The sequence below is a fragment of the Mugil cephalus genome, chromosome 8, assembly GCF_022458985.1.
Source record: "Mugil cephalus isolate CIBA_MC_2020 chromosome 8, CIBA_Mcephalus_1.1, whole genome shotgun sequence".
NCBI classification, from domain to species: Eukaryota; Metazoa; Chordata; class Actinopteri; order Mugiliformes; family Mugilidae; genus Mugil; species Mugil cephalus.
This window is the reverse complement of record NC_061777.1, coordinates 11,616,531-11,639,996: the sequence shown is the minus strand read 5'-3', so window position 1 is coordinate 11,639,996 and position 23,466 is coordinate 11,616,531. Positions and strand designations below refer to the sequence as shown.

The 23,466-nt window shown below is 43.7% G+C and overlaps 1 protein-coding gene across 4 annotated transcripts; it reads right to left on the bottom strand.

The window, feature by feature from the left end:
* Positions 1 to 1,097: 1,097 nt before the first annotated feature.
* On the bottom strand, positions 1,098 to 21,658 carry LOC125012327 (transducin-like enhancer protein 1). Of its 4 annotated transcripts, none has more exons than XM_047592212.1 (20): positions 20,871 to 21,658; positions 20,447 to 20,547; positions 19,657 to 19,720; positions 18,841 to 18,885; positions 14,831 to 14,893; positions 14,587 to 14,691; positions 11,696 to 11,915; positions 11,357 to 11,373; positions 9,088 to 9,201; positions 8,855 to 8,908; positions 8,556 to 8,705; positions 8,282 to 8,420; positions 7,868 to 8,070; positions 5,604 to 5,680; positions 5,175 to 5,424; positions 4,734 to 4,981; positions 3,878 to 4,025; positions 3,582 to 3,732; positions 3,328 to 3,404; positions 1,098 to 3,038 (listed from the first exon to the last, which is right to left on the bottom strand). In XM_047592212.1, the coding sequence occupies exons 1-20, from the start codon at positions 20,892 to 20,894 to the stop codon at positions 2,931 to 2,933; spliced, it is 2,358 nt and encodes a 785-aa protein (XP_047448168.1). In that variant the 5' UTR covers positions 20,895 to 21,658; the 3' UTR covers positions 1,098 to 2,930. The 4 variants fall into 4 exon arrangements, with proteins under 4 accessions (XP_047448168.1, XP_047448169.1, XP_047448170.1 ...); XM_047592213.1 differs by having other exon boundaries at positions 11,696 to 11,912; XM_047592214.1 differs by having other exon boundaries at positions 14,617 to 14,691.
* Positions 21,659 to 23,466: the final 1,808 nt, after the last annotated feature.

The window sequence follows — 23,466 nt, the reverse complement described above, 5'->3', positions numbered from 1 at the left end:
GAAGTGGACAGGTCACTAGTTTTCACGCAGCAAAAAAACAGACCAATGAAGCTCAGCATGACTTCAATCAGGAAGTCTTTATCATTATCACTGTCTTTTTCTAATAATTAGATCGGTTTTAATTCACAAAATCATCATTTACTTTTGTGAAAGTAAAGAATCTTCCGAGGTTTTTCTTCAGACGTCCGTCTCATGTCAGCTGCAGCCCTTATTGGATTTGGTGGATGTTTTTAATGTCACATTCAAAGTAATCCAATCATGCACAAGCGATGCGGGAACGTGGCGGTTCGTTCGCAGCGTGCCTTCAAAAACCTGGAGCGCGTCTAGAAGGAACCGGGTAGGAACTTTTAGTTATAAAAAATGTATTTTGTATGTGATTTACAGGAGGACACGGAAGTGACAATTTCTCAGTAGTGGACACCCACAACCTAGGGGGCTATAGGGAGCTATATTTAATTCTGATGCGGGGAATAATGTTGCATTTCACCTTGATTCCTTGCAATCAGTGCGAAGGGCGTTCAATTTTGGGTACTTGGTAGTTTATACTTGACAAGTTCGACTTTGGAGAACAGATGGGAGGACGCACTGAAAGGGCAAAATCCATTCTGGGATAAAGTGCTATTACAGGTCCACTCAAGATACCTCTCGATGGATCCTCGATAAAACAGGCGGGGCAGGAAGTTACTTTTAAATCTGTCATTCATGTACGGAGAATACCTAAAGATGGTTTCTATCTTCACAATGATGAAGGAAATCTAATGGGATTTGGGACAATGTCATTGGTTAAAAGTGGGGAAAACACTGATTTGACATTTATTTTCATCAGTAACAAAGATTGTGGATTGATTTTAAAGCTCCTATAATTCACATTAGGACAAATAAGGGTAAGATTATTCTCTATTGGCGACTTGAGCTTTAAAGACTTTCAGCAGTATAATCTTTGTGAAACTGTAAGGAATCATTACGCATTATTTAATTACTTTATTTTAAAAAAAATCTGCGATCCAAACTACTTTCTGCTTACAGTATATTCTTTAAATCAGCAATGTGTCAAAAAAGTTTAGCAGTGAGATGCTCATGAAGAATTCAAGACTCCATTTACAAAAAAAAACACATTTATTGTCTAGACATTTCAAATCAGTTTAGATTCACTAGCATTAAGACCATTTAGTATTTCTCCTGATTAGACGTTTCTTTTCCATGTAAAAGACGTACAAAAAAAGCATGTCTTGTAAGAAAAAAAAAACATATGTATATACATTTTTTACAAACAAAACTGGGGGAAAAAAATAGTGTAAGCACAGACATGACATTAATGAGCTGAAACAGACCTTCTCTGCCTTCCTCCATAAGACTTGATTAAGTTTATGGTGTATGGTTAAGTTTGAGAAAAACAAAACATGACGGCGTTTTACTTTTGAAAATTCAAGAAAATTTAAGCAAGTGAAGATATTTGATGGCAAGAATTATGTGATTTGTTCAGAGAATGTGGTTGAAAGTCTTTTATTTTTATTTTTCCTAACTTCCTCTAAATACAAGCGGATAAAATCCCATGTTAACATCGTTGGCATCTCTTTTGGAAGCGCATTTAACCGGGAATAGGATAAGACGTTCAATGATAAAGGCAGGGCTGGGGTGAGCTGAAGTAAGAACAGTGAAGAGACGCTGCTTCTGTGAAAGGTTTTCAAGTCAGTTCAGTAACTGTGAGAATAAAGAGCTCGCCATCAACATGTCGACTGTGCTGCTCAAGTACATGAAGAAAGGGATATGGAATAAAGGAAATCGCAGTATGAAGGTATATCTTTCCCTCTCCCCTCTTTGTGCTGAAATATAGCTTTACGTGAACATTTCTCTGGCAATCCAAGTGGGGAAAATATTACACAAAGGAAGATTAACAGGATTTGAGGTTAATTCCATCTCTGAAATGTTTTAGTTAAGGTTTCCACTAATTTGTCTTTCAAGCAGGATCACAAGAAACAGAAAGTCTACTAGAGTTAAGCCTTCTGTAACAATATGGTTAATACATTCTCCTGTTTTTGAGGTTTATCTACGTCTGAAAGCGCATTTTTCTCCACACAACAGAGCACACGGAATCATTTTCCCTCTGAAATCATTAAAAACTACGGGGACACATGAGGGTCAGTTAAGTCATAACAGAAGTTAAGAGCAGCGTAATGTTAGACAGCATAGTCTTCAGCATGATTTAAAATGAACCATAAGGGTCTCTGAAGTATTAAGTTTAGCGTGTAGGTGGACAGCTACCACTACAGTGTAGTTAGTGAGGACAGGACTTACTGTTAAGACAGAAAAGGTACTTCTCAGACAGTGTAGGCGTATCAGAACAGCGAGCTGAGGTTCTAAGGTCAAAGAGTCATTGCTGAGAGATCAACAGGCTATGTTTCATTTGTCGGAAACGAAGCGCAAATGGACATGTTCGGCTCTCTCTGTCTATAAAATGTTCATCCGTCCGCTGTTGCTTCGTCTCCTCTGTCTTTGCGAACTCATACGATCACCCCGCGGGTCTGAGAGTCTGTCTCCGCATTTCTGTGCCTGGTTGTACCACTGACTTTAGTGAGTTTCAATATCTGATGCTCAGCACAGTGTCATCTGAAGAGCTGGCTCGAGTCAAAAACAATCCCGAGTCTCCTTTGGTCATTATCTGGTCCCTGTAGCTAATCCCAAATTAGTCCACCTCAGAAAACAGCAGAGCCCAACATCCAAATAGTTCCTCCTCCAGTTCCATCCACATAAAGTTAATTCCCAGCAGATTAGAGTCTTGCTCACAGGCACAACAGACGTGTGCTTTGTGAAATGTTCATTATCCTGCGCCTTTCAGGGTCACTCTGCGATTTCTGGTTCCACATGAAAATCTCTTGAAACATATGAGGTGTGTGGCAAAGAAGAAATGTCCCCGTTGTCCTTTGATGATTTTAGTAGATGACCTCATAAACAGTGGCCTTCTTGTCCCCTGAACCGGTGACAATGTACTTGTCATCCACAGATATGTCACAGCTTAGCACTGAAGACGATTCTTTAGACTAGAGAGAGAAAGACACAGAGAAGGGAAAAGTGTGAATCGACGAGTGTCTAGACTGGTTCTACAGTTCTCTGAAAGGTAAAATTACGTAATGTCTGATGCACTCATTTCAGTTAAAACTACTGAAGACACAGCAGCCCTGAGCCACTTTTAAAAGTATCAATTCATTCAATGCATTAGTGCAAAAATGTGATGGTTTAGTCTATCAAAACTGAAACAGAAAATCTAGAGTAGCGTTTCTTTCTTAATCTATATTATATAAAATACTGAATGTGATGTGTTGCACCAACCTGGAATATGCTGGCTCCATAGGGTGTTCTCCATGCGTTCAACAAGTTGTCCTTTCCTGTGCTCACAAACCACTTTCCTGTGTAGAGAAACACACACGAACAATGAGCAAACCCACGTAGACAACATCATCATCAAGATACAGTTAACACTACAGACAAAAAATACTTAACTTAACCACAATGTTTCTTCCTTTGTTTCTTAAAATTCTGCATTTGAAAACAAAGCGCTACATAGGCCAAAACCCTGTGCTTACCACAGTAGGCAAATTGCAGTGAGAGCACACAGCTCTCGTGTAGATGTAGCTGGTATTTGTCAGGCTTAGTGACATGAAGGACCTCAACATTGCTGCTCTCCATTCCCACAGCGAGCCATTCCCCGGTCGGACAGTAGCCAAGAGAGAAGATCTGGACAGAGGAGACAGGAAACATTGCTCGAGCTGCATTAACACTGCATTTACTTTCACTCAACTCTGAAGTGAATAGCGTGTTTTTCTCAGCACTTCAGTGTCAGCTGAGGCCTTTTTGTGGACGTGCTTTTATGAAAGTGTACCTGTGACGTAAAGTCATGCTGCTGCAGCTGCCTCCCCTCCCTCAGATCCCAGGAGCGGACAGTGTTATCCAGGCCTCCGGTCCACAGCTTGGTGCCATCATTTGAGATGTCGATACAGCTGGCTCCATCTGTGTGGCCCTGGAACTGCCTGCAGGATACACACATACATCCTCAGTTAAATAAAGAAAGAAATGTTTAAACAAAGATACGCTCGGCACCAGGTTGCCTGGGCCGTTGGTATGCATCACAGCTACCAAATGTGAAGAGCTTACAGGATTTCTGATCAGCGGCTACTCTTATAACATCTGCCTCATCTTGTAATCATAAAGGTCAATTCAAGCATGACTGAGTCTGCAAATTAAAGAAGGTGAGCGGGAGATTAGAAAAGCCAGGAGCTGATTGTAGATGGCCTTAAAGGTGGCATCACATTACAGGGGTTTTAAAGTCCTTCTTGATTTTGAAATCAGGCTGTAACACTCACTTAAGAACAAAACACACAGATGATTCATTCTAATCGCAAATACACACAAACTACAAGTTGTGAAAATACCAGTGCAACACACGCTGCATGATATCATTTAGATTATCGTCCCACATCAAGGGCCACAGATCGTCTATGGTTAAGTGAGAACTGGAGGTGAGTCTATTCTAATATGTATCACCACTAATGAGTTAGCTAATATTAGCCCAGACGCCGTCCATGTGTTTGTAGACTTGTCTCCCTCATTGACTTCTGTAACCATGCTCAATATTCCACATGTTTGAGTGGCACCATGAGATAACTATGTCCAAAACTACTGTAGTCTGAGAAAATGAGGACACTTCCCATGTTAGAAAAGCTACAACTGTCTCTTACCTGACGAGTGTCTGGTTGTGTAAATCCCAGACCGCGATGTTTCCATCGCTGCAGCAAGAGAAGCAGACCTTGGAGTCGGGGCTGATGGCCAGAGCGTAGCATGCTGGTGCTGATGATGTTAACTCTGCTTTAATCCTGGGAGTGGGTGTGGCCAAATCCCAGATCGACAACGTGCTTGCTTCACCTCCCACAATAAGCGTCCGACCGTCAGGAAGGAGGCGACACGAGCGGATGTAGTTATCTCGGTTCTGAGGTGGTCAGCGCAAAAAGAAAGAAAAGAACAAAGATAAAAGAGATTCATTTAGTATTTACAATTGTATGCACACAAACTCTCCTCTGCTTTCTACAAACACAATTATATGACAGTTTTTTGACAAACTATTAAACACAGAGGCCTCTTAGTCAAACTAATATGTTGCACTGTATAAACACTCCACTCACCAGACAGTCGAGCTGGGACACAGGGCTCTTGTTTCCCGGGTGACTAATATCCCAGACCTTGACACAACCCTTCCCTCCGGTGTAAACGTGTCTCGTAGGGTTACTGATGGTAACGGCGCACACCACCTCTCCATGGTTCAGTGTGTTGATCTGACGGGCATGCCGAGGGATCCCTGGGCCCACCAAAGCATCTGGGGGGAACGGCACGGGCTGCATCTGCCCATCGGCCGCAACGTGAAAAGAATAGGCACTGACGACGCAAAGAAAGAAGAGGTTCGTATGGGAAGAGGGGGGTGGCGAGAGAATACAAAAAACAACAGAAGGATTAAGAGATGGAAAGTTAAAGAAAAAAAAAAGAACACAAAAAGAAATATTATTTTCCCTCTGAGAAATTTTGTTCTACATACAAGTAACCACAAACACACTTACGGTTTGCCACCAGGAATTCCTGTCAGACTGGGAGGCATTCCAGGAACACGCATGTGAGGATGAGGATCAAACCCAACCTTGAGGAGAGAACAAAGACATTTTAAGAGAACAGTGCAAACACACACCCCTATGGGAATTGGCCAAACGCACACAGGTGGAAGAAAATACAAACGCTCGTGAGCTCAAAGTAAACAGACACTCACAAGCACACACACCCTCATCTCACCCCACATCTGAATGACAAGTATAAGAGATGGCAAACACACAGAGGCTGAGCTGTCAGTACTGCTGCAACACACACACACACACACACACACACACACACACACACACACACACACACACACACACACACACACACACACACACACACACACACACACACACACACACACACACACAGAGCTGGTAAGTACACAACCCGAGTTGCTATCAAGTGTTGCCCAGACACAGCTGCGAGTCTACTAAACCTATTTAAACAGTGTAATGAACACTATGCAAATAGAGCCAAGAGTGATGAGGCGACTGAATGTAATTCTGGCATACCCACTGTATAAATACTATCATACGGACCAGAGAAATACAGCTGTGCAACTATTGACTCTTTAAACACTTAAAATATACAGCGGTTATGAAAAGTATTCACGCCCCTCAACGTCCATATTATTTTATTATTTTGAATTATAGTCAATGGATTCGTTTCCTCAGCGCTGAAATAAGATTCAGCATCAAAGTAAAGCAAACACATCCAGAATGAGTAAAGTACAGAATAAATGGTTTCTACGTGGTGCGCAATGTTGCAACCACTGGAAAAAGGCAACACTATGACGACAAATTATGCTGTTAAGTTACTGAAAAGTGGGAATCAAGAAACTTTATAGCACATAATTTTTTTTCTCAGGGTAGTATAAGGTCATTGATGGAAAACGGAAAGAATATAGCACGGATGAAATTTGGCCTGGAGCAGGTTACATTGTTTTACGGCTGAATTGTGAGCACTGTGCATGCAACAAGTGATGCCCGGGTGCTTAAGGGAAAATAGCAAAGAGAAAGACATCGTGGAAAAAATCAAATGAAGGGAGTAAAAAATAGAAAGCGTGACTTGAAAATTCACAGTTACTATGCAACTGAACTGAACAAAGAAAAACAGGGTGAAATTTTGGAGGATACAGATGTTCGGACCTAATACCAGACACAGCTGGAATTTCTGCTAAAGGGGGCTCTAATCAATACTGACTTTAAAACAACTGTTACCTTTCTGGCATGATGTTGCACACCACTTAGTAAAAATTAACATGTACAACTCTGCCTCCCTCCAAAGTCCCACCGGTTCCCCCTGCCTGACCTTTGACCTCCCCTCCTAAAACTGACGCGTGTGGAGGGAAAGTAAAGGTAGAGGTGGAGGAGCAATGGAGTCAGATTCAACTACCATTAATGTTATTATCTAATTATAGCATTTCAGTGTCTCTCTGTTTACAGGCAAATGTGTCTTCAGCAGAATTCAAACAAATTTTCCTGTAAAAATGCTACAACGCAACATCTCACCTTGCCACAACTGTCCCGGTAATGTTTGTCATTAAATTAGAAGGAGGGTGCAGGTGTTTTGTTTGTAGACTTAAGACTTTGTTGAGAACCTGTACCTGACAGTTAACAGTAGCTAACTTCAACCCCCCTTTCAGACTTTTAACTTTAACATTATTTTGTTTTTTTCTTTTAACTTTATCTTTTATAGTCACAAAGTAATAGGCTCTGTCTCTGCTGGAGAGGTGACAGCATCAACTAAAAGGGACACAGTGACGGATGACAGCCAGGAAGCTCAGTAAATCATTCAAATTTATTCAGATCAAATAAAATTACTGGTCAAACATTTATTAGAAATATATGAGAACTGGATGTTGATGAGTTTCAACACCTGGTGTGCGATAGGCTTATTAGAAGCATTTTAAGATTACAAAAGAAAAGTGTAAAAATGCCAGAAAAGTAAGAATTGCTTTAAGAGTGAATAACTGAATAATTACGCACCAAATAAGCTTGTTCCATTTTTATTTAGATTAGTTTTGCTTTGATATTTCTATTGATCTGTGATTAAATATATGATTACATTTACTGTGGCTTAATACTGCAGCAGGAGAACTTTTTTTTTTTACACGCTGTAAGCTGCTTCTGATGATTTCATTCTGCAAGGTTTGCTTTAGTTTGGGGGTGGAACAGACGGACATATGCACATATAAAATGTTACTTCACTGAGTCAACCTTCCACTCACCATGGGTGATCGGCCATATGCAGCGACAGCGGCCGCAGCTGCAGCAGCGCTCATCTGAGGTGACATGTTGTGCAGTCCAGCAGCATAGGCTGCAGCCCCAGCAGCACCAGCTAGCTCTCCGTTCATCCCTGCTCCGTGGGGCAACATACCAAATGCACCCGGATATGGGCCCGGTACAGCCAAAGGTGTTCGCAAACCTGCAGCTAAAGACAACAAGCCATGTTCAGCACAAACAGCTTTCGAAACAAACTCTGATTGCAGGGAATCACATGTATCTTGCATATCAATCCGACTCGGAGTCTAGGAGTCTCTGCACGTGCAAGGAGTATTCCAAGTTAAGGTGAAACATTAGTGATTAAACATTTACATTTAGAGCAGAAGCCATTCATCGTGTATCCATTTTAATGAACTTACTAGGTGGATGTGGTATCTCCATGGAGGGGGGTTTTGATAAACTTGGCCGGATTCCAGGTGTGGAGCTTGGACCAGGTGTGGAGTCACCTCTAGGTGTCGGTGTGCTTGACTTTAGCCCAGGCGTACCTGCCTTATCCCGCTGCCACACAGATGACGAGGGTCACTTTAGAAATATGCTAGAAAGGTCATGTAACTACTATATTCACTCAATCTGTAAATTTCTATCCAGCTACATACAGAATCAAATAAAACACTTTTTGTCTTCCATCCTTACCATTGTCATCTCTTTAGACTTGAGCGAGGAGGAGCTGGCTGACGATGCAGTAGAGGCGGGACTACACGGGTCTTTCTTCAGAAGACGTGCTTTATCTAAGCCGTTTTCTCTCGGGGATGGGAGAGGTGTGCCACGAGGAGAGGCTGGATCCTGGTGGACAAACATTGAGTCGGTTACAACAGAATTGCTACACCAAAGTGGTGCAACTTTAACTGGAGCATGTTGCCACAGTAAAAAAAAAAACACAGTTACACCAAATACTAGCAACAGACTACAGCAAGATATCAAAACATACTGACCTCATTTGAGACGTCCACCACTAAATTGTCGTCGCTTTTCTCTCCATCGCTATCCTAAGGAAGCCAGTCATTAGACAATCAGTTAGAAAACCAGTGACACTGGCAATTTTGCCCTTTGATTAGCTGAGAAACCTACACAAACACAAAAACATGCACCTACAAATTAACACTGACACATAAGAAATTATATTTCCTCACTTTAGACAGAAAGACACACGCAGATTATTTCTTACATAGTGACTGGAGTCCTTGTCTTCAACTTTGCGTTTCTTGGAGTCATTCTGAAAGTCAGGTCCGTTGCGTCGCTTATCTGAGTTTCTAAGACTTTCTGGCAGCAATGAGTTACTCTGAAGATGGAAGAAGAGCACAGCGGGATAAGAGGAAATACAATTTAAAACAAGAGATAGATAACAAGAAGAGAATAGTGGAGGACAAAGCAGAGGGAAAAAAAATTATTTGATGATGCGAGTGAATCTTGCCTTTTACAGTACACGCTGTGCTTTGTTGGGTGGGTATTCTGCTTGAGCTTACTAGAGCATCTACAACTAATTGCAAGAGCTCTTCGGCTATGTGTAGAGCAGGTTATAAAAGCAGTCTCTAAATTGAAAATAGGTTAATAGTTCACAGACGCATGAATTAAGCAGCACTAACGCTTAAACTGCAACCTCTTTTCTCACTTGACCAAAGCCAGTCCCAGCCACACACAAACACATGCCTCTGAAGTTGATGATTACATTAAGTGGCTCTCAAAATCTATCAGTGCTCCCTCTCCTGGCTCTGACAAGCTGCACTGACTTTAGTGTGTGTGTGTGTGTGTGTGTGTGTGTGTGTGTGTGTGTGTTTGTCTACTTGTGTGCACGATGTGTAATTGACTGTGAAAGCCTGTGTGTATGATCAAGTGTGCAACAGACTGTGAGTGTGTATTACTTGCATAACACTCCTCTGTCCCCCTGTGTCCCAAGACTACACACTCACACACACACTCACACACACACTCACACACACACTAACAGAGCTGCCTCCCCCTGGCCTCCTGACCAACGGATCCTATTGTTAATGGATTAAAGCTTCATGTTGAGTCCATTATAGTCTCAGGCTGTCAATGAAATGTGCATCCAACATACACAAACACATGCGCATGCACACATCCAGCGAGGGAGTGAGGCCTTGTGCTTTGAGGGGGGAAAGGGTAAATGAAGGAGGAATAGCTAAGAGAGGAGGAGGAGGGTGAGAAAAGTGGGGAGAGGGAGGGGGTGAGATTAGAGGACAGAGAAGATGGAGGGAGGGTGTGAGAGTGTGGAGGAGAAGAAAGGGTGACAAGAGACAAGAGAGGAAAAAAGAGGTTGGGGGGCGTGGGGGGGGGGATTCTGCCAAAGGCCCCTTCCTTCACTCCTCCACCCCTCTGGTCCCTCTCCCTCCTCCTCCCCCTTTTATTGAAAGGTTTTAGTGAGCTGAGCACAGAAGCACTGACCCGCAAAACATAAGCAATTTCCACCCCCCCTCCACTATGCCCTGTTCGCTTTTAGCATGGTGTCTCTCTCTCACTCACACACACACACACACACACACACACACACACAGCTCAGTGTCATATGACTGCTGCTCTCTTACCCCCACCCTTTCCCAAGCCCTCCCCTGTCAGCGGTGGTGATATTAAACACAATGAGAGTCTTTAAGCGCGGGATCAGGGGCGGTGGGAGGGGGAGAAGGGGGTAATCTGCTCACTGAGGTGTTAAATATGCACAACAATGCAGGCTAGGCTGAAGAAGTGTGAGTGTGTGTGTCGATGTATGTGTGAGTGTGTGTGTGTGTGTGTGTGTGTGACCATGCTAAAAAGCTCATTTGGAGGAGAAAAGAAATCTAACAGTTCAGAGCAGATCTAGGGCAGAACTAAACAGGCAGGCGAAAACTCTACCCAAGAGATCCTCACTCACGCACACACACACACACACTTGTGAAATCTAAAGTCAACATATACAACTAAAGGAGGGTGAGCTATTTAAATGAGAAAGTGTGGCTCTGTTTTATGCATAATGACACAATATGATGTACTTGATGACCCCTGATAATAAAATGTATTAAAATAAAAAAAAAAAACCTGCGGAAACAGGCAAAGTCTACCTGGATTACAGGTTTTAGGTCTTTCACGTCACTTAGCAAATATTTGCTCTCACTGTCAAGACCTTTGTTTTTCAGTAAAATAACACAACATGTGAGTTAACTAAATTATTGTCTATAGACTTATCTGTTAGTTTCTACAAGTGCAAATCTCAACGGTTAGATCGTCACGTGTATGTAAATAAAATGCAGTTTGCCCAGAGCACACTGTCTGAATTTGTTTTTCCTGCGAGTTCAGCGACAGGCATTTATCAACCAACAGACTGATCTTCTTTAAACTGCGTCTCTGCAGTCAAAGTCCCCCAAATCACACAATCTGTTCAAGAAAACACAAAACATAAAATAGGAAGAGCAAACATTGCCACAGAAAGAGGAAGTACTTACTGTGCCGGGCTCTCGCTCTATTGCAATTGGAAGTGCACGCATGTGGTTGAGGTCACAGTTGGATGTTCAGCGGAGCAGAAAACCAAAAAAACAAGAAAAGAAAGAAAATGAATTGCAATGTCTTTACAAGAATCTAACAGACCCAGAAACCTATTTGAGAAAACTATTTGAGACTCCATCAGGGAAAAGACAACAATGTATCACACAACAATAAACAGACCAAATTGAATGACCTTATAATTTGGTTATTCACACATCGTAGGGAAACAAGACTAGAACACAATAATTCCCTCATTTATTCCTGGTGGTGTTTCTGCAGTGCAAAAAATGTGTCCTCACCCCTTAAGTGATCAGGTCCTCCAGGGTGCGAGTCTGGTCCAGACAGGTGAGACTTTTTATCGCCAACATCTTTTCCTGCCAGATGGGGAGGAATGCCACCAAGTGCTCCTGACAGAGCCAGGAGACCAGCTGAACCACCCAGCTGTGATGGGTGGAGGCCAGCAGGGTGAGGAGTGAGTGGGACAGGGGCACCACCATGATTATGGGATAGGTGCTGCTGCTATCAGACAGGGAGAAAAGAGACAAACAGAAAGAGATATGGGTGGTTAGTTCAAAGACAAAACATGAAAAGTTCAGGGATGATACAAAGCTAAAAATATTTGCAATACTTCTGACTGTGTGTTTACATGCTGACCAGTGATGGTAATTTGTTGTTTGTTCACTGCACCCTAACGTGGCTTAAAATGTAGCGTTCAAGTGTGCAAAATTTAGATATCTGACACCAAAAATCTCTGTGTCTGTGAATAAACCAGAGCCACCAGTAAGTAAAAATCAATAGCACTCTGTAACTTAATCAATAGAGACTTCTGGCCCTATTTAAGTCTTCAACAGATGGGACAGTTACTTCAGTGTCTGGGGTTTACACCACCTCAACAAGCTGCTGCACTCAACAAGGTGGTGAAGACACATCCTCTCCCTCTACGCACCGCCTCACACACACCCTCCTCCCTCTGGGGTCAAACACTGAACAATACTGACAGCTGGGATCACAGCCCAAGGCCTGAGGATGTGGAGGGGAGGAGCAGGGGGGAGGGAGGGAGGGAGGCAGGGAGGAAAAGGGAGGAAAAAGAAGAATGACGGGGAAGCGGGGGGAGACAGCCGAGAGCCCCAGCTGCTGCTCGCACTGTCAGGTCTTGTGAGGGAGGGAGGCGGCTGAGGGGAGGAGAAAAGGAGAGAAGAGGGTCAGAGAGGGAGAGAGAGGGAGAATGAGTTTGGCTGGCAGCCCTGCTCTCTCTTTCACACCAAATCAGGCGCTCGTCTGAGCGTGAAATGCCTTTGTGTTCCAAAACATCATTATTGCCTCCTCAGACAGTAGCCGCGGGAATCCAAGCTCACTGATTCGCCGCGGGAAGGGGAGGAGGAAGGAGGGAGAGGAGAGGAGAGGAGAGGAGAGGGGGGGGGGGGGCACAGGAGGCGACTCGGCAGGGGTGGAAGGAGTGCTGAAGGTCAAACCGACTTTTATCTCACCTAATTGACTAACCAACCCCCCTCTCCCAAAACCTCCACCTCTTCTTTCCTGTCTATCCATCCTTCGCTCTCTCCGTACCCTCCCCCGGTGAATGAAAGCGAAACAACAAAATAGTCTTTTAGCCTCGGCCCACATGCCTGCCTGCACACACACACACACACATACTCAATTTCCAGAGTTGCCTTGCCTGCCAAACAATCAAACATAAACACACCCACACGTCACACTTGATCACACTAACATGCATACACAGAGTCTAGATAAGCAAGGCAGGCACCCACACCCGCACTCAACCATACTACCCCTGCCTGTTGTTTTCTGTGGATAACAGAAATGCATGCTCTGCTACACACAGGCGCGCACACAAACAGATGCAAAAGCACACACACTTGGATACACAAACAGGACCCCCGATGAGAGTAAATGGAGGGGAAGTATCGGTGGAGGCAAGGGGAGCCTGGTTTGTCATGGGATGTTAGTGTGAGCTGGTGTGTATGCGTGTATTTGTGCGGGGTTTGTGTGCAGAGGTAGGGGCAACACGCTTCATTACACTCATTTAACTCACAAACGGGGTGAATGACAGGCTGGCGTGGGAGACGAGAGGAGATGGGAAGAGGGGAGTGTAAGGGCAACGCCGTGACCCCCCCTTTTACAAACACTAAAATCCTGCAATTAAGACTCAAACAGCAACTGCCAAATCCACCTCTCACCCCATCACACACTGACAGAGACCCCCATCAGTCCACGCCAACTAACAAGCCCAACCCCACGTCCAATCCCCCCCCCCCCCGCTTTCCCACATTTCCCTCGACTAAAACCCATATCCTCTCCTCTTGCCAATCAGCCCCTATGCTTCCTATAAGGCCGGGTAATAGCCCCTCTCCAATCCCACCCATAAAGTTGTCACCACCAACAGCTCAACTCTGTCTCAACATCTCTTCTTAGCTGAACATCACTGACAAACAAAAAAAAAAGAAAAAAATTATTTATTTTTTTAATTGCCTTTTCTGTTCAGGTCTGAATAGCTGGTTAAGCCCCATCTGTCATATTAGGCTGACAACATCTTTTCAATGAGCACCTCTTGTTTCTGCTCGATTTTCTACTCGCTTGTTGTGGAAAAGAGGAACAATCAATTAAGCCATTTTTATTTGTATTTGAATCATAGTTCCACAAAATAGATACAATTTGATCAGTTGGGTTTGTAAATGTAATTTTCTGTCATTCCAAACTAAATCTCCAGTGATCCTCAGTGACAGGATGGGCTTATGGCCTCTGGTTTAGTTTGGTGACCAAGCAACTGAAATGACAACAAATCCTTTAAAACACTGCGTCAGCAATGTTCCTAACATTTAAAATGAACGTAGTCATATTGACGCGAGTGTATCATTTAGAAGGCTAGTGCCAAGTCGAGCTTTAACAGTGAATCTGAAGGTTTTAAATGAAAACAGAGGAAACAAATAGCTCAACGAATTCCCCGTTTTTGTATTTTCATTATGTTTTGTTGTCTGTAGAGTGTTTATTAGAACGTTAAAAATATTTAGTACATGTTGCTTAATGTTGCTTAAATCCGAGTACTTTTTCAAATTTAAAGCATTTTATATATTGGTGCAATTATCATGGTGAGCTGTTACACATTTTGCAGTCATACTATACACTATATACATATACTGTGTAAGCAAAAAAGAAGTAGTGGTATACACACGGTAGGTGGAAGACCTGGCAGTCCACGTACCCCGATGACAGAGTTGAGCTCTGCCATGGTCACCTGTTTGGCCCGCTCCACAGCTTGAACCACCTGCTGCTGGTGCTGCAAAACACACATGAACACACAATGTTGGCGACTACTGGGAGTAAAATCAGAGCTATCAGCAAAGCTAGCAAAGACAATTAGAGTGAATGAACACAAAACAAAGCGTCGTCTGTAGCTCCAAGTCACACATACTTACCTCCTGTGAGAGGAAGGGAATGACTTGTGCACAGATGGTGTTTAGTCTCTTGGCAATCTCAGTCTGATGAAGTTAAGAGACACACAGAGACAGAAAGAGACTTAATTGTTGATAACATAATTACATTCATTTACAAAAGACAGCTGCTCAGTAACACCAATAAAGCAATACAAGGGTACACACATCAGCAATCTGGAAACTGCTGCCTCCAAGTACACACACATCCATCCATACCAGACTTAACGACAATGCTTTCCACACACACAAATCCAGAGTGTGCCATTTTCAGCCTTACTAGCGCACACACAGACAGTACAATGAGATTGTCCTCTCTAATTATCATTGTGAGCTCAGGTTTCTCTCTTGCCTGTTTTATTTCTTTTGCTCCCTCTCTGTCCTCTGTGTTCTTGTCCCTCTTCCCATCAGCACTTCAACATAATCTCATCAGCTACTAACTTCATTTGCTCTCCCCCAGTATCCATGCCAACACATCCGCCTGCCCCTTAAACCCCCGGAGGTGGCTACAATTGGCTGAAACCAGATACCCCCACAGTGGCATCAAATCAGATAAGGGGGCTCGCATTACATATCATCCAATCAAATTGATACAAAGACGTCCAGGGTGAAGAGGGAATTCGAGGAGCCATGAAACATAGTAATGGCTCATCAGACACACACATCCCACATAAATAGATACACACACACTGGATGTGAAAGCTTTGAAGGGCTATGTCTGGCTGTTGTGTAAATACCTAACCGAAATCTGGTGATGCAAAGTCACCATCAACAAAATGACTACAACCGATTCTGAGAAAGCCATTAATGTCTGTACTCAACTAGTTTGGGGGTTAGTGAAGTCTGCAAATGACAACAACCATGCCGGAAACACTTAACTGTTTAAATGAGATCGACAAATCCTGAAAAGCTGGAGTGGAGATGTCCTCTTCAGCTGCAGGACTTCTTCTAACTGGATATATCGGTCACGCATACACCTGCCAGCTCACCAAAAAACTGACTCTATCATGGGTTCAGCCAATTATGTACTTGAACGCATTAAATTAACAGCTAGTGTATCCACAATGAGTCTTGAGCTAAAAAAGAAACTGCTTAATCTGGAAAAGAACTTTGAGCATAACAGAAAGTAAGAAAAAAAAAGATTATCCCTGGCTACATAACCAGCTTCAATACCAAGGAAAATGTAGATAAGGCGGTTAGGCGAATGTAAAAATAAGCAAATAGAGTAAGTAAACAGAGATGAGAAAAGGTCATAAAGCTTCACCCCAAGTATGCTCAAACTCTATAAATATTTGACTTTTTATCCAGAATCAAAGTGAATACAGAATCAAAAGTGGTTTTAAAGCATGTAGTTCTGTCCTCATTAGAAGTGGCTGAAATATTAATTTACACATCTGGATACACTGGAGCACATAACGTGAAGAGCTATCAACGGACAACTGCAAAAATATTTTGCTCTGCAGCATTTATATGGCACATCTTGCCAAATTAGAATGGGGGATCTTAAAAAACCTGAATTCTGGCCAACTCCTGAGTTGCTAACTTCCAAGTACTGTAACTCAATGTCCTAATGACTAACTTATTCTATCCTCTAGCTTTAAATAAAGAGCTATATCAGTCAGACTACACCTGCACATCCATTCTCAGAATCCTGAGTTGTAAGCCTATAATTAGCTTTGTATAAAGGATAACTGATTAGGCCGTCTGAGAATAGTCTGACTGACTACTATTAGGTCAGGCCAGAAAATCTGGGCTAAAGGACAAAACCACAGTCAAAGGTGTGAAAAGCAGCGGCTTTACAAATCAATGCACCTGTGGTGGAACTAAAATAAAAAAATGGCACTGTTCTCAATTGATCGCTGTAGTTCCCAACTGCAGCTGAACCGAGGAGTACTTTGACTATTTAAGAAATCTTAGTTCGATTATTGATTGGTGGTCAGAGCCTGGGAGTTGCCAGTGTGTCCTCATAAATTGTTTTTAGAGAAAGGAACTCAAGAGTCTCAAGATCAGATGCAAATCTCAATGTAAAGCACTAGCGTGGCAGCGCTGCTTTCGAGTTGATTTAAGAGTTGCAAGCAGTTTGTTTCTGTACATACAGACCTATAAAACTAAATCACGCAGACAAGTGGCAGTAGACAACCGTTAGAAGGGGTTAGCAGCACAGCATGAAGGATCTGGGTTCTAACCTGTCGACCATCTGGGGTCTTTTTCTGTGTTTACATATGATTACGTTTATTTGGGGAAGTTTGTTCTATCATTTATTGGTTAATTTATTAGTCGACAGATTAATCAGAAAATAATTTATAGATTAATCAAAAAATAATCCATGTGTTTGACTGAAAAAGTAATCATGTGTCTAGTCCAAATCACTGGTCCAAACACGTTTGATCCATTTTTAAGGTCATCTCTTCAACATCAACACTGTACATCCACAAGATGACTCATATAATTGAAACAATGGGTAAACAAAAGTTACAGAGAAAAAAAAAAACAAAACACAAATGTCCACACACACAATGTGGCAACCGAGAACAGGCTTCCCATTACACATATAATTGGAGCATTACCGCCACACTACACACACACACACACACAAACACACCCGCACATCCTCAGCAGGAGGTGGGTTGTTAGCCTGAATCCCCCGTACCCCCCGCCCACAGAAGCTTGTTGCTCTGACAACTGCAGCCCCAAGCTAATGACCTCCCCTGGAGCTTTAGTGTGTGCCTGAGTGTGTGTGTTTGTGTGTGTGTGTGTGTGTGTGGACAATAGGAAGAGATGCATCTCCCTCACAATGAAAGAACAGTAGCTTCACATGGACATGAAACGAAAGAGGAGCCAAGAAAAAAGGCAAGACGGTGGGGGTGTGGGCGTAGCAGGAGAAAGGAGAGATCCCATAACGGTTATTGGAGACCGAGGAGGGCAAAAAGAAAAGAAGAGAACTTGGGGTATAAAAAGAAGAGAATAACACAAGAGCAGAAGGAGAGCACGAGGAAAAAAAAAAAAAAACACTAGGAGGAAGGAGTGTGAGAGAGGCAGAGAAGCATCCCCACTCTTCAGTGAAGCAGCCAAGCCAATCCACCTCCAATTTCCTCTGGTCTGACTGGTCGATAGCTGTGGTAATTACTGGTAAACGCTCTGAGCCCTGCACCTCTCCTGAAGGGGAAATGTGTGTCTGAGATAGAGGGTGAGAGTTTTCCTTCCTTACACGTGCCTAACAATGTCAGAATGTTTACCTTTATATACCTGTATATGTATTCTGCTTAAATTATTGTATGACAATGTATACATTACTATGTACAAACTGCACTGGAGTTGCCACGTTCTTCTGTTTGCATACATTACTTACGGCAATAGAAAAACACACCTCAACTTTCTGTGCGTGTGTCTACTTTAAAACAGTGGCCTTGTTGCTCTGTATTTCATGTTTGCGTCTGGCTTACCAAAGTGTTTTCATGTGCTTTTAACCTCGCAGCCTCTAAAAGGGGGAGCTCCACTGTATCTCCTCTGTCGGCTTCACCGTGATCGATTCCTCTGCCCTCCCCAGCCCTGCCCCTCTAATGTAATAAAGCAGGCCGCTCCCCTAGACAGCACCAATCAATCTACAGAGCCATTCATCCTGCCTCTGGGCTCAGCCGGCCGGCCCTAACTGGGGAAATGGAGACAGAGCCCCATCGATCACAAATAAACACACATCCACACACATAAGATAAAGCGCACACGCGAACACACACACACACACACACACACACACACACGCACACACACACACGCACACACACACACGCACACACACACACACACACACACACACACACACACACACACACACACACACACACACACACACACAAGCGCTTGTGCACAAGGACACATCAACACGCACACACACACCAAATACATCAAAATCCAGCAATGAGAGAGGAGGAGAGGAGAGAGAGACAAACAAGAAGATGCTAAAAGTAGTCAAGAGGCAGACAGGAGAGCAGCCATACCTGTTTGTGCATTTCAATGTTGAGCCCATACGACATCTCATAGTACTGCGGAGATCAGAGAGAGAGAAGATCAGGAAAGTTACAGGAATCCTGAACTTTTAAAATACAAACTCAACAACTAAAAGAAAATGTGCAGTCTTACATGTGAGAATGTTTTATTACACATGTGTCAATCTCACAGAGCAAACTACTTCTAAAAGACACCGCATGCAAATCGAGGGAATGAGTCGGACATTATCATTCACATACAATTCTAAACATACAATTTTTCTGCCTCTAAATTACAGACACACCTGCCTTTGCTTTGTGTAAAACAACATGAAGCTTCAACTTTGAAGCTGAAGAAGTGTTCGCATCCTATTAAGCTGTGTGCTACCTACACTGCATTAATTATGTGACACATAATCAAAGTTTTGAAAACCACTGTGAGGATTCCGGGTTTCGGATTCATCCTCTCTGCTCAGCTTAATCAACGTTGCACAGTTGCAACACAGCCACAGTAATTTGACACTCATCATCTTCATTAGCACGTCTGAGTGAGGAAAATCTGAACAACATCTGTGCACCATGAGAACAGGTGTTACTTTTTGCGTTGGTATTGTTTCTTAATGCCTCTGTTCTTCATTCGGGCTCAATAAAGAGTTTCAATTAGTAACATATCTGTCTATGAGAATAGAACAGTTCAAAATCAGCTTCACCACTACACCTAGTAGGTAAACAACATTTTCCTTGAGGGCACTTCAGCAGCCTAACTGCCTAACGCACTAAATGATGCGTGACTTTGCCGGGTGAATGAAATGGGTGCAAGGATCTCACCATGACATAGTGCCTCTGCATCTCGGTTTTTTCACTGGCCAGCTTCTCGCATTCCAGTTTGAGGCTGAAAAACAAAACACCGTTAAAGGAAAAGGCTTAAAAAGATGGGCAGACTTTGCTTTCATGTGTGTTTGACTTCAACAGATGCAGACTGTCACTCGCTCTCCAGGTAATGGATGTAGAGGGGATTCCATACAAATCCATTTCTATAATGTCTAAAAGCATCCCACTAATGCTAAAGCGTATGAAGGTTGCTTTCACCGTGCCCTTTTTCATATGTAAATCAGGATGTCACCAAGGAACAACATATCCTGTCCATACAGGTCAGCAGTCTTCACCTGCCGTGGCACACCCATCCTGATAGCATAAATACATGCACACACACATAGAGAGAGAGAAAACCCACAAGTGCACACATACTTGGGCAGTCTTTCCCTAACACACACAGCTACACACATGCACAGGGGGAAAATAAGGAGTGATTTATGAAACCCTGAGCCCACACGCCACACTCTGGCTCTCACCCATCACCGAGCCTTAGACCTACCGCAGTGTAAGCGCTAACACTGATGCCTGCCGCAGATGTGTGCGCTTTTGTCTGTGCATGTGAACCTAATCCAGGTTTATGGGTTAGTCTGAGGCCAGGGTCGGGGTTTTGTTCATTATGGTAAGGGGGATGACTGTGGTTCGGGTGAGGTTTTAGCGTTGGAGCGTGGGTGACAATGGGGAAACTTGGCTGGGACATCTCTCTTTCTCTGTTTGAATTGTGCGTTTTTTTTGCATTATCCACCTGTGGTACTGCGCCTGGAGAAACTGGAACTCCTCCTTGATGCGGTCCAGTGACTCTGGGATGGTGAACTTGAAGGGCTGGCCTGGAGCCTGGTGGGGCGTCTGACACAGACACACACATAGACACACAGGATTATCATCATCATAGTGGCTCATTATGTGCATGTCCTACAGCGTGCATCTGATCCACCCCAGGCTCACATGTAATGTCAACAACTTTTAATCGTTAGACTGTTATTAAACAAACAATATTATCAACCCCACTCTGCAACTCTGGGCAAATACAGAATCCAATTAACAAGAAGAAAGAGCTTGATACAAACGTAGGCAGCCTGGAGGCTGTAGAAACTAAAGACAAAGAACAACTGGGCTGTGAACACCCGGTCACAGCCAGGTGAAGTAGGCAGGAGGGGGAAGAGTCTTACCGGGTGTCGCCCCTGGGGAAACATCGTTATCTCCGGGGAGGGATGCGAACGTTTCCTTCTTAAAATCCCGGTAAGGAGGGGTAAAGTAGGGCAGTGTAAGGAGAAAGGTCCCGATCACGGAGACGAATCCATCCGCCGCCGTTGCTAGGATCAACTGCCGTTAATTTAAAAAAGAAGAAGAAGAAGGAAGAAGGGGGAAATAAAACGGTGGCTGTCTCTCGGTCGTTGTCTCTCCTCCTACCGCTCTACCGGTAGAGCGAGTCGGTAAATCAACCGGAAAAACACGGGAAACGGCTCATTAGCTGGAGGCAGCTGGAGGGGGAGGAAGAGGAGGGCATGAACCAGGTGAGAAATTAAAAAAGAAAAAAAAAAAAGAAAAAGTGCAGCCACCCCAGTCACTCCGGTTTTGTGTAGGATACGGTGTATTATTCCGATTAACCAGCGCCAAACGAGCGAGCAAACAAGGCACAAATGAAGCCGGTAGACCCTCGATAGACAGCCGCAGAAAAAAAGAGAGTCGGTCTCTGTCACAGCATCAGAAACAAATCCACACAAGTTAATTGCAGTGAAGAGTTCCCACTTGACTCGCCGCGGTCGTTAGTCGGCGGTTAAGAAAAACTGAAATATTTACTTCCCCGTTCAGTTCAGATGCAAAGCTGCGTCCAAAAATAGATTTCACGCAAAAAAAGGGAGGAAATATGTCGTTAGTTTTGATAACAACAACTCCCACAGCGGCGGGGACCGTCCACCGTCCAGCTCTGCTTTACCTCAATGGCAACTTTCTCACGCGGTTTCACGCTCCCCAGCTAACCGAAACTCTAAGCCGGCCCACAAAACAGCTGCGGGCCAATCAGCGCCGCCGCTCCACGTGGGTGTAATGACGTAGCGTGAAACGCTGACCAATAGCCGATCTGTAAATTTCCTCAGAGTCAGTTGACCTCATTGAGCTACGCGGATTCTAGCCAATCAGCGGGCGGTAAGGAACTGCCACTTCGGAAGCGCGCAGGGCGGGCAGCGCTGTGGGGAAAGGCGAGTCTTAGCTGTCAATCAAAGTAACGTGGGCTCAGCAGGAGCAGAGTTGAATCTGTGCGCGCGCGCACACACGTGCACATGCACACGCACGCAGACACAAATACTGTTTTTCTTTGCTGCTGTGAACCTTCCCAACAAGTGCCATGGCGAATCACCTCAAATCTCTCTCTTCCTCCTCTTTCTCTGTAATAATACTCAGTGAAGGGACTCATTTAGTAGGACTTGAACTCACTTTGTTTTCCACTTCTCTTAAAATGCTGGTTATGATGCTCATCTTTATCGCATTTTTCATCTACAGTTAGAATAATGACGAATGACTAACACAACATAGACTCGTGTATGTTTGTGTAATTAACATCTCACAAACCCAGCCAGCTACTTAACAGAGGAAACACGAGGCAACTGACTAATAACAGATGTGGCAAAGTGACCGTGTCGTGATTGGTGAGGTGGTTGAAGCCGGGTTGTGAAACAGACTCGGGGTTTTTTTTCTCTGCTCCACTCATGCTATCCACAGCACTTTACATGGAACCCCAACCCCCCACCCCCACCCCACCACACCCCTCTTTGCTCCAAGCTGACCTGTGATTGGCTTAGAGCGCTCAACCCCTGACCCCCGTGACCCCCGACCCCTTCAGCGGCTGATCCAGTCCATATGAGAGACTCCTGACTGTGACCAGCCACGACCTTCTTCCCAGCTCTCGCCAACACACACACAGGTGCTGTTCGGTGGGTGGTACTGGTTTGGTACGGTGGCTTGCGTGTGCAACCACACATTTGTGTGTGTGTGTTTGATCCCATTTTGTCTGTCAAGTGTTAACACTTGTCATACCCTTCCCCTTGCTTCACCCCCACTAGTATGACTGCTGTTTAATATGAGCTACATGTGAGCGATTATCTGCAACTGGTTATTTTATTTTTATGTTTTTTGACCATCCAAAACTTTGCTTTGTGAGTCAGCTGGATGTTCGTGCTCACAAAAACATTTGTCTTGCCGGGCTTCACCCTACCGTCGGCTGTGGTTTTGTTTTAAGTGTAAAGCAGATTCGTTCGTGTTTAAATATTCCCTACAAATGCCGCACGTATCGTCTGCTGACATCCTAACTTCATTACTATCCTGAAAGCTTGCTCACTTTCAAAGATCCACAGACTGCGTACAGTTGTGTTTCCTATTCGGGGCGCTCTTCATTGTACATTGTATAGTTTATTGATCTTGGAGGCCTGTAGGCACTAGTTGTTTTTCACATTTGCACCACGTTTCTTAAATCGTGTGCATGGAAAAACAAGTCAGCGTCAGCGGTATGCCACGCACAGGCATTTTCCCTGCTTACAAGCTCCTCTACGCTGCTGCCATTACGGTGATTCCCTTTTTTCTCAGCGTCAGCACCACTTGAATGAATCTCAAACCTAAATGCAAAATTTTGCGTGGAGTGTGGAAATAAAAAAAAAAAAAGCAGAACCTGAGACAATGAGACAATTTGAAGTTCCTAACAAAAAGAGGTAATCGTTAACATTCTTGGTTCAGTGCTTTCTCAGTTCTCCAAACGCGGCGAAAGAGAAGAAA